This window comes from Vigna umbellata, chromosome 5 (genome assembly GCF_029865625.1).
Source record: "Vigna umbellata cultivar VRB3 chromosome 5, Vumbellata_1.0, whole genome shotgun sequence".
Lineage (NCBI taxonomy): Eukaryota > Viridiplantae > Streptophyta > Magnoliopsida > Fabales > Fabaceae > Vigna > Vigna umbellata.
The window spans coordinates 11,537,007-11,550,811 of NC_142169.1; the positions used below are offsets into that span (position 1 = coordinate 11,537,007).

The 13,805-nt window shown below is 33.2% G+C and overlaps 1 protein-coding gene across 1 annotated transcript; it reads right to left on the reverse strand.

The window, feature by feature from the left end:
* Positions 1–10,345: 10,345 nt before the first annotated feature.
* On the reverse strand, positions 10,346–12,354 carry LOC124827277 (lysine histidine transporter 1). The gene is made up of 7 exons (XM_047300301.2): positions 12,203–12,354; positions 11,716–12,099; positions 11,108–11,501; positions 10,916–11,021; positions 10,713–10,804; positions 10,554–10,622; positions 10,346–10,459 (listed from the first exon to the last, which is right to left on the reverse strand). The coding sequence occupies exons 1-7, from the start codon at positions 12,253–12,255 to the stop codon at positions 10,361–10,363; spliced, it is 1,197 nt and encodes a 398-aa protein (XP_047156257.2). The 5' UTR covers positions 12,256–12,354; the 3' UTR covers positions 10,346–10,360.
* Positions 12,355–13,805: the final 1,451 nt, after the last annotated feature.

The following is a 13,805-nucleotide window of genomic DNA, read 5'->3' on the forward strand; positions in this document are numbered from 1 at the left end:
GAAGCAATGTTTATACTTGAGCTCATCAAATGTCTGCTTCATCCTCTTCTTGCAAATGCTTGGGTTCGGGGTTTCAACAGAGTTGTGGCAGTGTCAGCAGGTTGGGTGTAAAATCCACTTGCTTTTGTGGTCAGAATGGAGTCTTCCGCATTGCAAGAACCCCTAAAAATAAGGGCAAAAGATTTTGGGGATGTCCCAAGTTCAAGGTAAGTTTAATGGATGCAATAATCTGACTTTTAATGTGGTGTTCTTCTTCTTCCAAAGGGTGGGAGTCAAGATTGCGTTCACGGAGTGTGTTTTCTTCTTGGACAGGTTGGGAGTGAAGATTGTTCTTCTGGATGCAACTTCTTTCAGTGGTGTAGTGAAGATGTAATTCATGAAGGAAATGTGGTCACTATAGAAGAAAGTGGAAGAAATAAAGAAGTAGGTGGAAGTTTGATGAAGATGGAACAACTGCTGATGAAGATGGAAGAGAGAGATGTTGAAAAGCTGAAAATAACCTGTTTACAGAAAACTGTTGTTAGTCTGGAAAAGTGGTTGAAGGTGTTAACGGGGATGGTGGTTATTATATGTGTTTGTAATGTAATTGTGATATCAATGTTGATGAAACTAGGTTGATTTGTTAGTGGAAGGTTATGTAATATAATTTGATATTTGGAATGTTATTGTCTGTTTTATTTATAAAGGTGACTTGTTAGTGTTTAATATTGTCGTCTTATTTGTCTTATTTGTTATATTTCCTTTGCTAATCCAAATACTCGCTAATTTGAGGCAATAAGTTAAAGAAAATGCACAAGTAACATCATACGTAATTGTCAATAACCATCATACAAGAATGATCACCACATTAATACGTAATGGTCAATAAACTTTGTGTTATAATATCTTATAACAAAACAAACATTGTCTTACAATGACAAAACCTCATAACAAACCTAATGAAATTACACCAAAAGATAACAACCTAATACATATTACACCAATGCAGATTACATTGTCTTACTCAATGCATAACAAACTTGATAACAACCTAATGAAATTACACCAAAAGATAACTGATAAAACATTGTTCCTTCATCAATACAGATTACATGATATTTAAAACAGTGTCTTCAAAATGGAAGTAAATAAGACTTCATTGATGAGAAGGAAGCACAGTAGACTCCTGAGTTGGTTGGTCAGCAGGGACATGTGTTGAAGGTATTGTGACTTCTGTTTGTTGACTAGGTTGGTGAGGAGGCACTTCTATTGTTGTAGGTCTCTGTGGACAAAATCTTTTGTTGTGTCCCATTTCTTTGCAGAGAGCACATGTTTTTTTGCTCCCACCCTTTCTTAATTCACTGTCATTCTTCTTAAACTCCCAAGCCTGTAGTCTTCATTTTTTCTTGGGCCTTCCTGGCATTGCCCTTTTCTTTGGGGGTAATACATCTGGATATGGTGTAATCTCCCACACATGTTGACCGTTGACTCTAATTGCATCAGTGAATTCCTTTTTCTCAGTGAAGTAGGTTCCTACTTCCCATTTATATTCCCCGAAACTTTTAGGCATAGTAAATGTGGGGAACAAAGTTTTGGGAATGGAAGCATCATCGTTCTCACTATCTGGACCACTATCCAACTCATCTGACACCCATTCAATGTCAAACAACCCACGAACGTCATGCATGGAATCATCAGTTCTCCTTGAACATTCACCTTCTGGACTGCAAGGTTGTCCTTTAGAAGTTCCAATGTCACATTCAACCCTGACATCAACCAGACTTTCTTCACTAATAGAGTCATCTACATTTTCATAATCATCAGCCATGCTATTTTATATATGAAGCACAAGGTTTAAAGACCTGTACGTCATGGGTGAAAAAAAATATTATTACACTCCCTACTCACTAAGGAAACACTCACACATAAAAGGGATAGGGGAACAAACTAACATCCCCACTAGGGAAACACTCACACAGACAAGGGGACCACTACTTCTATACAATTTGAAAAATGAAATTTTGGGACCACAATGTCTGCAGTATAGTAGACATTTGAAGATGCAAAATCGGGCACCATCATACAATAAGATACCAAATTCGTGACCCATCACAGAACAACAAAGCAAGAAGATAGCACACACATGTTATAAAGATAGAACAACAAAATCGGGACCACAACGCATAAAGAATGCTAGTACATCCGCGTAAACGATACAAAATCGAGACCACAACGCATAAAGGTAGAACACATCATACTAACCTTAACTGGCGTAAACTTTCACTTCGGTTCCTCCACCTCCACGTGATTGTCTTCGTCTACTTCTTCTTGCGAAATGAAATCCTTAATTTTCACTCACTCCCCAAGTTAAATCCCTAACTAACCAGATAACAATCCTTAATCCCCTAATGCAACTTCAGTAAAAAAATCCCTAAATACAAATATCTGTGTCAAAAACTAATTTTTTAAAATCAAATTTCCACGTAATTGAATCAATATAAATGAGCTACTAATGTCTACATCCACGTCATCACAGTTAGATGACGTCAGTAAAAAATTAACGGAGATGGCTTTATTTCCTCAAATTAACAAGTATTTGGATTCAATTGGGATAAAAAAAAACGAGGACCCAGTTGAGATTCGGGAACAAATATGAGGACCAACAGACATATTTAACCTACATTATAACAACCAAGACCAAACCAAGTAGTTATTACGCTATACTCTCAATAAAATAACAAACAAACCTACCTTAACACCTTCGACAATAAGGCCTTGAGCTAGAACAATATATGTGGTGGTTCCATCACCAACCAAGTCGTTGGTCTTGGCGGAAGCTTGTCTCACCAATTTGGCACCAATATTCTCAACGGGATCCTCCAATTCAACCTTCCCAAACCACATTTAGCAAATAAAATCAATAGAAACACAAACGACTGGCCACCTAAACACGAGATTCAAAAAAAGTTCTATCTTGCAAAACAAAGTAAATCGTATTCAAAAAGAGAAATAACCATAAACGATAAAAAGATTCAAAAGAAAAAACACCTATTTGGCAATAGTGACACCATCAGTAACGATTTTCGGCGAACCATACTTGCTCTCTGATCGGTGTCACCGACGACACCTTGGGCCAAGCAGAAGGACTGTCGTGACAGCCGACTCAGTTGGGAGAGCGAAGGTCGCACGTCTTTAGTGTCACCGGTGGCGTCTTCGAATAGCAATGGTTGGGGTGCCAAGGCGTTAGGGTTCGCAACCAGAAGAGGTTGGTCCGCCGTGAAGGGCGTGAGTTCTTCCATTGGAGGCACCGACGGTGGCTGGCCTCGTTGGTGGTCGGGAGAACGCGTCTTGTTGAGTGAGGGTGTTTCTCTCTCGCGCACGAGGAGAAGACGTAAAAGAAGGGCTTTCGCAGTTGCTGACAATGAGTCTGTCGACGAGCGGTGACGCCGCCGACGCCGACGCCTTTGGCCGATCGGAGGGGGGTGCTGGGTCGGTGGGTGCTGGCTCGGTGAGTGTTGCTGTTCTCACGGAGAAAGAAGAGGGGATGACCCCTGTTTTGCCCAGGGAAGAAGAAAGGCAACTAAAGTCATTTTGGTTTGAATCTGCGGCGGCCAGTGCGAATCGAAGAAGGAGACACTGACATTTGCATTGAAAAAGATCCAACGTGGCAAATGTTAGAAAGAAAAAATGTCATCACACGTGGCCAAACGTTAGCCACCTAAACTGATTTTTAACGCCGTTGGTTTTGGAGGACGAAAAATTATAGTTTCCTTAAGGAAAAGAACCAAAGTATAGCAAAGTTTAAAAAAGGGACGAAAAATAAAACCGCTTGATAGTTAAGGAACTAAAAACATATTTAACCCTTTATTTATATCTTAGTTTTCATATAAATAACTTTTGGACTTTATACTTCTTAAACATTGTGTTTTGATATTGTTTTCTAAAACCAATGTGTTTTGGCATGAAAAAATATTTTTTATGTTGTACTTTGTCCTATTTAAGTTATTTTTATTTTATCAATTTTTTTAATTTTATATGTATGTAAGTTAATTAAAAATTAGATTAGTAGTAAGATTATAAATTTAAAAGAATAATTAATATAATTTTAAACTTTGAAATTAACAATTGAATAGAAAAATATATGATACTTTAAAAGAATCGTTGCACATTGTTTACACCTTTGTTTGTGATCGGAAAAAGCTGTCATGAATTTTAAAATGAATATGTTTTTAAGACCCACCATCTCCAAAGTGCACGATATATATAATCATGTTTTTGTTTTTTTCTTTTTGTCCATTTAATAATAATCAGAACATCTCTAAATATTGTTTTCTTCATTGTGATTCCATTAAATTATCTAAATTGGGGAGATATTTGAAAACTTATAACAAAAATTAATACATAAAAATTTACTTATTTGAGGATTAAAACACAATATCTTGACAAAACCACATAATTTCTAGATAAGAGAACTAAAATATAAAGTTTTGAAAAATACAAGAACGAAAGAGAAAAAAACATGTACTTTCAAAAGGACTAGTACAGAGAACTTTTATGTGAATGTATAAATAAAGATTAAATTATTAATTACATAAATTGTAATGGATGACTTGTTGAATTAAAAAATATTTATAGGTATTTATGGATATTCAAGTTTTAAAAAAATGTAATGAATAATTTTTTTCAAATATAAGACAAGTAATGAGTAATGAGATTGGTTTTTAATATGATGAGTAATAGATACACGTTACTTACACTCAGGGATGACAATGGGTCGCGTCGGATATCGCATGGGTACCCGCTTAAAAAATAATCACGAATATTTTAAAATTTGTGGATATCCGCATATATTCGCAAAAATTTAAAAAAAATATATTTTATACGTTTTTAAAATAAAATTTAAATAAAATTACAAAATATATATAATTAAATTAAATATAAATTAAAAATTATTTTTTAATTAAATTTAACCTAACCTTCAATTTGCAAAAACAAAATTGCAAGCATAGAACTCCAAGATTAGACAGAGAAAACGCCAAAACACTCCAAGACCGAGAATCCGAAAAGTTCCCAAACCAGAAAAGAAGATCATAAACTCCAAACTTGCTACAAGGTCAAGAAAAACACCAATCATAGGAACCCCAACCCTAAATCACTATAAACAACAATCCTAAATTCCCAATTTCAAAACTTTCAATCCAGAATAAGAACCCTCAATATTTCGCTACCACCTATAGAGGAAAAACAAAGAATACTAATCCCAAAATTGTGAGCCAAACGCGAGAATCGGACCCCTGTGCTGTGAAGTTGCCGCAAAACGTAGAAGCCCCCCACGTCTACAAGACAAACTAGAAAAAGTGAAGGGGGAGGACCTCCCTCCTTACGCAACGAACTAGTACGAAGGGAAGGAGAATAACAATAAGGGTCATGCACTCTCACGAGACACTAGGGAAGACGATAACGTCGCTGGAGTCGCACCATCGTTGCATGACCATCTTCGCCACCATGAGACCACAAGTGTTCTTTCCCAAGCTGAGTTGTCCACACGAGAATAGAGATAAAGAAGAATCTTGAAGCTTCTGGGTTTGCTCGCAAGACATGTAAAAGAGAACAGATTGGGAAAAAAACTCTATATAGAAATTTTGAGAGAAACCAATAATTGGACAATTGAGATTTTTAATTAGGCTTACATAATTTTTAATTGAAAAGCTTTCCCTTTTTTTTAAGAGTAATAAAAATAAAATTTAATTTTAAAAAATATAAATTAAATTATTATTATTATTTTTTTCGGGTAACGAGTATCGGCAGGTTGGATAGTATAATACTCACACCCAACCCGTTTAGAAGCAGGTATGAAAATACTCTCACCCGACTCGTTTAATAACTACCCGTCGCCGAACATGGACGGGTGCAAATTTTTTTGTCATCCCTATCTACACCTATCCCGTCTTGTTGTCGTTGTCATCTCTAGTTTTGATTAATTGGAAATTTTAAAACATATTATATTTATAGTTATTACTATGATATTATAATTTTTTTTATTTTTTTGCTTGATTTTGTATATGCTACTTAAGTTAGGTTGGTGAGGGATAGTAGTTCAAGGGAAGATATTTTGTTGATAATTAAAGAATGACGATTTGAAATATCTTTTTAATTTAGCAAACAACCTATAATAAATTAAACTTAGAAAATGTTTTTATAGAGTTAAAACTAAGTATAAAAGATTTTTTTAACATTTTAATAAGTTATGTTAATTTGTAATCGATTGAATTGTTCCTAATAGGTTTCAAAAGTATAATTGATTCTCTTGTTAATCAATTAAAACAAGTGTTTTCAAAGTTTTCATAAATATAACCTTTTATTATTTTTCATAAAGGATTAAATGAAATGATTACACTAATTGAATAACGTATTTAATCAATAAACATGTTTCTTATTCAATTATAATAGACAGACGTTGTAATTGCTTTTCAAAATTCAGTTAGGAAAATCGATTAAAAGCGCCAATTCTTATTTTAAATAATTGGTTTCAAAATTCTAAAATTAGAGGCTCAATTTCAAATTTTAAAATAATTTTTATAATCAATTTTGATGAATCATATTAAGACTAATAAAGTCATTTCATACTTTCTAAGGTGCTTTCAAGCTTTTAAAAATTTGAAGGTTATATTGAGTTCAACAACCTTGTAATTTCTTATGTTGTGTGATAATGTTAATTATTATTTATTATTATTATTATTATTTATTTTTATTATCATTATTTATTTTTATTATTATTATTATTATTATTATTTAGTTTACATTAAAAAAATCAAGTCTTCTTTAACTTAGTCCTCATTTTGATCCTTTTTGTAAGTAATTGAGCGCCACCTTCCAATTATGAATTTTGTTGAGTCATTTCACTCTTACTCATCACAACATGGACGAATATCTCATTTCTTAACTTTGAGTTGATGCACCCAATGTGAAGTGTGTGGCGTTGGGCGCTACTTTTTCTTATGTGACAGTATTGACTTATTTATTCTTGCTTCTTTTATACATGAGTCTTTTTTGTTATTTTGAAGTGGATAATGTGATTTGGAAGACCTTTGGAACTATTAGAGTTTCCTTAGAGTCCCTTCATTCTCTTCTTGGGTATCATCATTTATTATTCATATATTCATTTTGGTTTCTTAATGAAAATGCAATAGGGTTGTCTTCTTTTTGTGTTTCAATTGATGAACTATAATGTTTTCTTCACATAAATAAGACATGCTTTATGACCCTTGATCCTATACACTAGCAAATTACCGCAAGCTACAAAGTCATTAATGGTGCAAAATAACATTGCATGCATCGCGAAAGTCTTAAAAGCAAAAGCATAAAATATTTCAACCCCATTAACCCATAAAAAATTCAAGTCTTCAACTAGTGGATTAAGATAAACATCTATATCATTTCTAGGCTACCTTGGACCTAATATCATTATAGACAATATCATGTACTTTCTCTTCATGCATAGTTTAGGAGATAAGTTGTAAATGAATAATATAACGGGCTAGTAATTGTGGTTGGTACTTAAATTACCAAATGGATTCATTCCATCGATAGCTAATCCAAACTGAAGATTTCTATACAGTCTTGACTAAACTAGAGGAATTCTTGATCAATATTTTTCCATTGCATTAAATCAGTTAGATGACGAAGTAGTATATCAAATTTTCTCTTATCTCCATGCCATATAAGGTTTTTAGCGTCTTTTGGACGCACAAACTGTTGATAGGGGGATCTAATCCTACCCTTTATATGTATGTTTTTTATGATGAACAAAAGAATGATTTTATAATTTCTTTCACAACAAATGACATAACAATTGTCTTATCTATATCTTGTTTGTGCTTGATATATGAATTCATTATTGGTAAATGAATTATGCTTTAAACATATTGAATATATCATTTATGGATAAAATAATCGATTTAACAAAGTGTATAATTTGTTAGATTTCTCCAGATATCATTATATGATTAACAAGGGCAAATTGCTCTATACTAATCGATTACATAAGTTTTATAATCGATTAAAATAGAAAGTTACGCCATTATATGTTTCATTAGTGAGTTGATCTGTTTAAAATGAAAATTGGATTGAAAATTTGTTTAAGTATAGGGTTAATCGATTATATAAATTGTATAATCGATTAAATCAGTATACTTTGTTTAAATCCATTTCATGTAATAGCCTGAACTGTTATAACGGTCAAATGAATAAATAACTGGCTAGTATGATTATATAATCGATTATAGGCTTGGTATAATATGTTAAAACAGAAGCAAACTTGTTAAAACATAAGTAAAATCTTAACATATTACATAAAATCCTTAATCGATTATATTGCGTTAGGATTTAGAAAATCCTATATATATACGACTTGAGCTCTATTTCAAAACAGAACAATTGCTATTACTTTCATAACTAACTATTTCTTTAAGTTTTGATTACAGGAGCGTCCAAGAAGTCATCTTGAAGAATCAAGACATCATTGGTTGTTAACCCATAAAGATTAATTGGTTGTTATTGATGACATTCTCATTTACTCCAAGGATCGGGAGAAGCATGTTGAACATCTGAGGATGGCTTTGGAAATCTTGAGAGGGCATCAATTGTATGGGAAATTGTGAAATAGTGAGTTTTGGTTGGAGGAAGTCTTGTTCTTGAGGCATGTAATTTCTGCTCAAGGAATTTTAGTGGACCTAGCTAAGGTTGAGGCTGTGTTGAAATGGGAACAACCAATTACGGTAATAGAAGTGAGAAGCTTCGTGGGGTTGACAGGTTATTATTGGAGGTTGTTGGAAGGATTCTCCAAGATTGTGGGGTCGTTGGCGTAGTTAACTCGTAAGGATCAGCCATTTGCTTGGACAGAAAAATGTGAGACAAGTTGAGATTTTGGAAGAATAAATCAGGGTATTTTAGCATTTCACTGATGTTGATAAAGATTCATCTAGCTCAGCTCATAAAGGTTCAAGAGAAACTCAATTAAAAATCCAAGATCCTATAGAGTTAAAATTTCTAAGGGAGATTTAAGTAGAACTTTAGAAGGTAATTGAGAGTTTTGAAACAAAGTTTCCTTTATTTATATAAAAAGGGTTTTATGATGTTTCTTTGCGAACCACCACTCATGTTGTCGCGAACCACCATGACTCCTTCACCAACACACCAACACCACATGTTGCGCTTGAGCCGCCGCCGTGCCAGAGTCGTAAGTTGTGAGCACCTTACCTGGAAAAAACAAAAGTTTCACACCTCCAACGTAGACCATCATCACTCACGACCGCGAGGCTAAGGAAGAAGAAATTGGTTGTGCTAGCGGTTTCACAAAGTGAGGTCAAGGAGATTGGGATTTTCATACTAATTGTCAAAGTGAGGTCATGGATTAAAAATTTTCTTAATTAGAATGAGGAGAAATGAAGCAGGACCGTTCGGAAAGAGAGTGGAACATAGGTTGATGATCATGAATCGAAACTTGTCACGGCCAAGAACAAAAACAAAGAAGCGAAGTGAAACGAGAACGGTGAAGAAATGAGATTAGGGACAAGGAAAGAGAAATGTGAAGCAAAGTGAAGAAAAGTGAAGAAGCTTAGAAGAGAGAAAGTGAAGTGCGAAAGGAGAATCAAAACTTCTATATTGGTTAGTAACTAACTGGTATAGACAAAGTTCTCTAATATTACATTTCTGCCACTACGCTACTTCTATATCTGTTTTAGGTTTAGCTTGTATAGAAAAACGACTTTTTATTCCTATTCTAAGTGTAACCGTATAAACATGTTTGTCATTTAATATTACAGTTTTGTCACTGCACCACTTTCTATACTTATTATGAGTATAATCGATATAAAAAACTTATCTTATTTATGATACTTCAAGTGTACTACTTTTTATATCTGGGGGATTCAACCTGTATGAAAAGTCATTATAAAAAGTATATTATGCATTAATGTAATTGGTTTTTTTAAAACAACCCTTTTTATTATTTATAATTTCGTAATGTTTATTAAAAAAAAGTCAAGTTATTGAGCTACCCTGTGTTCTTCAAATTAGGAAAGAATTGGAGAAAAAAATATAGTGATCGCTTCAAAAATAGTAAAAAGAAAAATACACAAAAACAAAAACTGACCAAGAAAGTAAATTTAAAATTCCTTTAAATTTCTTTTATGAAGAATTGTTTTCCCACTAAGGACCAAGGTGCAGATGCTCCTAAACCAAAATGTTCAAGAATGAAAGATCACCCTACAACCTATAAGATAAACCAGATTCTGTTTCACATTTGACGTTATTGAGCTTTCGTTCCTTTCTTGAATTTTGCATGCTTTAGATCCACGCATTGATTCAGCGAGGAACGATTTTATGAGAAAAACTTGTAGCTCTTGGCACTGATTATAATGGACCTCAATCCTCCAATTGGAGATAGAATCATCAAGAAAAGGCCAAACACAATGCATATCTGTAATTAGCTAAGCAACATTAATCATAGTTTAAAATGGAATGAATCACAGGAGAATAACTAAAACACACATCAAAATTAGAATCAAACGTACCCAGTTGCTCCACCAAGACAAGCCGAATCTCTTTGGTTTGTAGATTGAAAGCCACATGACACAAGGTAGCTGAAAAATTACACAAGAAAATCAACATTTAAGATTTTTGTATCCTTAACGAATCTTGTTCGATTAAATTAATTAATGTAGTTGGCTCACAAAATATGTTGTTGGTGCAAAAGCAAATCCTCCAAAAAATCCTAAAAGACCACCAAAGAATGGGAAGATAATACCAACGAACATTGTTAATGCTGAAATCAAACAGAACGATGATATATCAGTAGTAATGAGCCACAAACCAAATTAAAGGTGAAGCATTTTCTTATAGCCCAAACATCAATCACTAAGAAGTTCTTACTTACCCACATATGTATTGCGTACAATAAAACGAAGCATTCGACTGGGTTTGAAGTTCAACTTCTTCACCAACACTGTTTCGATCATGTCAAACACTGGCATTGCATAAATCTAACCAATAAAAGAATAAGTTACCCTTGGTGACTTTAATTTCAATGGACTTTTAAGTCAAAACAATTAATGAAACTGAGATTCACCTGATAACTTCCAATAACATGTATGACAACAAACATGTTGGCCATTGCAATAAGCCATTTTGGTTTCTCTAGACTGATGAGAATGTTGTCTTGAACCCCATTTCCAAACATCCAGTAACCAACAAGGGCAACTGGGAAGTAGCACAGAGCCACGACTATGTAAGCAACAATCACTCCTTTCCACATAGGACCCTTGGATGGTTTCTCTGGAGTAGATGGAATTGTTGCTTGGATTTCCAACACCACATTGTGTCCAGCGTAGGCAAAAGCAACATCACCAAGGGCACTAAAGAAATTAAACACTGTTCCCGCTGTACTCTTAGCTTTGTAACCATATTGTACATCTTCTTGAACACCCTTGTTAGCAGAAGCTGTCCAAGCAATGGTAGAGTAACTGTATGTAATGCAAATATCAAATTTTAAGTTAGTATGTTCTCCTCGTGTTTTCATATGAAACAATTCAAAAATAAATACTCAAGGATGATAAAAATAGTTACATCAATGCAATGAACTAGCATTAAAGATGGTAAAAAGTGGACAAGGATAATAAACAAAAAAGTAGAGTTAAACTGCAAAATAAAAATAAATAAATAAGTTATGACTTGTACCTCAAGGACATAACTGCTGCTGCCAAAGATACACCAGAAATGGAGTTGAAGTTAGGCAGGTGAGACAATACAAAGTGAACAGATGCAAAGATCATAATGAAGAAGGTCAACTTGATCTTTTTGCAGCTATCACACACAGTGTTATGGAATTTCTGCAAGGATTTGCCCCCAGTGACCATATAGACAATGTTCACCCCAATTTCAACCACAAGCTGTTGAGGCACCACAATATAAAGTCCTAGCTTTTCCCCAAAGGCATACTGCCCTAGTTCATGGTATCTGTCAAAGCGTTTGCCAGGAACCATTTCATGCATCTCAACCATTTGCCACAGAGTGTAAAGGGTGATGATCCATGACAGAACAAGTACAGTTACACCAGGACCCCTAAAGAAATCAAAGTCATTCTTATATTAAAAAGAACAACATGTATTATAATTAATAGATAATTTAGTAAAAATGTGATAAAAGTTGGGTTTGAAGGGTATACCATCCTAGCTCAGACATGGCATAGGGGAGACTGAGAACACCAGCCCCAACCATGGCAGTGACATTGTGGAAGGCAGAGTACCACCATTTTGCATTCCTTGACGAAGTAATTGGAAGCCAATCATCAATTGCCTTCTGCCTCTGCAATTCTTCTTCAGTCTGTTCACCAACAATCACAAACAAATTACAATCAGTAAGCCTAAGAAAAATAAATAAAATTTTCACTCATTGGTATTATTTCGAGATTTTAACTCGATTGTGGAAATTTCTTTTGGCTTTAAATGTAAAACCCTATTTGGTTATTACCTAATTATGTAAATAACAATATTTTAATGACAATTAAACTTAAATAATAACATTAATATAATAAATTAAATGTAAAATCCTATTTGACATATATAGTAAAATTTCAAGAACTTAAATAATAACATTAATATAATAAATTTGAAAATCATTACTGAAGTATATAAAGCTGCACCAAAAAGTCTCTGGAAAAATTATATTGGCCAATAAATTAAAAAGTAAACCTTTTTTTTATGAAGAAGAACAGAACAAGCATTATTTTCAGAAAAAAAAAACTGAGAACATCATAAAAAAGAACAAATTCGTTATGAAATATTCATCACTAACAAACAGATTTTAATCTGTACACATGTTTTTAACCAAAAAGAATTATTTATTATGGAAGACATTTTATATATATGGCCAAAGAGATGTGATAGAAATAAATGAATGTGCAACCGTATTGGTAAACATTTCTTGACTACTTTTTTCTGTTTGAAAAGTCTTACGAATTATAAAGGTGACAATAATGCAACGATATATTGCAAAATAAATCTCAATGAAGGGGCACATTTCTACACTTTTTACATTCAAAATAGCCCTCGAGAAAATATCTATTCTCTTTAAAAATCAATTAATGGAATAATTACAAGTTTGCCTTAAAAAAATTAAATAACTCCAATGTGTTGTTTCAAAGAAAAAAAAAACATTTCTGTTTTTAAAATAATTATCCAAACATGAATAAATTGCTAAAGAGTGATTATTTTATTAAGAAAAGTAAACAAACAAATCTGTGTGATGTAATTAGGAGATTGAATGGGTAAATTTCTGAAATAGATTTTAATTTAACTGTGATTCTTGACACATGCAACCCAATTACATTTTTTCATGCCATAGAAAAAAAACAAAAAGGAAAATCTTAGGCAGAGGCAGATTTAAAAAGAATGACAAAAATAAATTGGGTATGAAAGAGACTTACAGTGTTTTTGAGATAATTATTTTCAACTGGTGTCTGATTTTCCATGATAATAAATACAAAAGCAGAGACTGATGAAAAATCTAACTAACAGCTTCGTAAAATTATCGTGTCGCAATGTTTAAAATGAAGAGAGAAAGCGAGAAACCCAGAGTTATTGAAGAACCAAGAAAGAGGAACACTTATATATAAGCTAACTTTTTCTTATTCTTTTTTTTCTCCTTACTTGGTTATTTTCTTCCAAAGAAAAAACGTTTTATTTATGGAAAAAAAAAGTATTTATTACATTACTATTATTGAGAATTTGGTGAGAGGAGACTTTTATTTTCATGAACATTGAAAATTA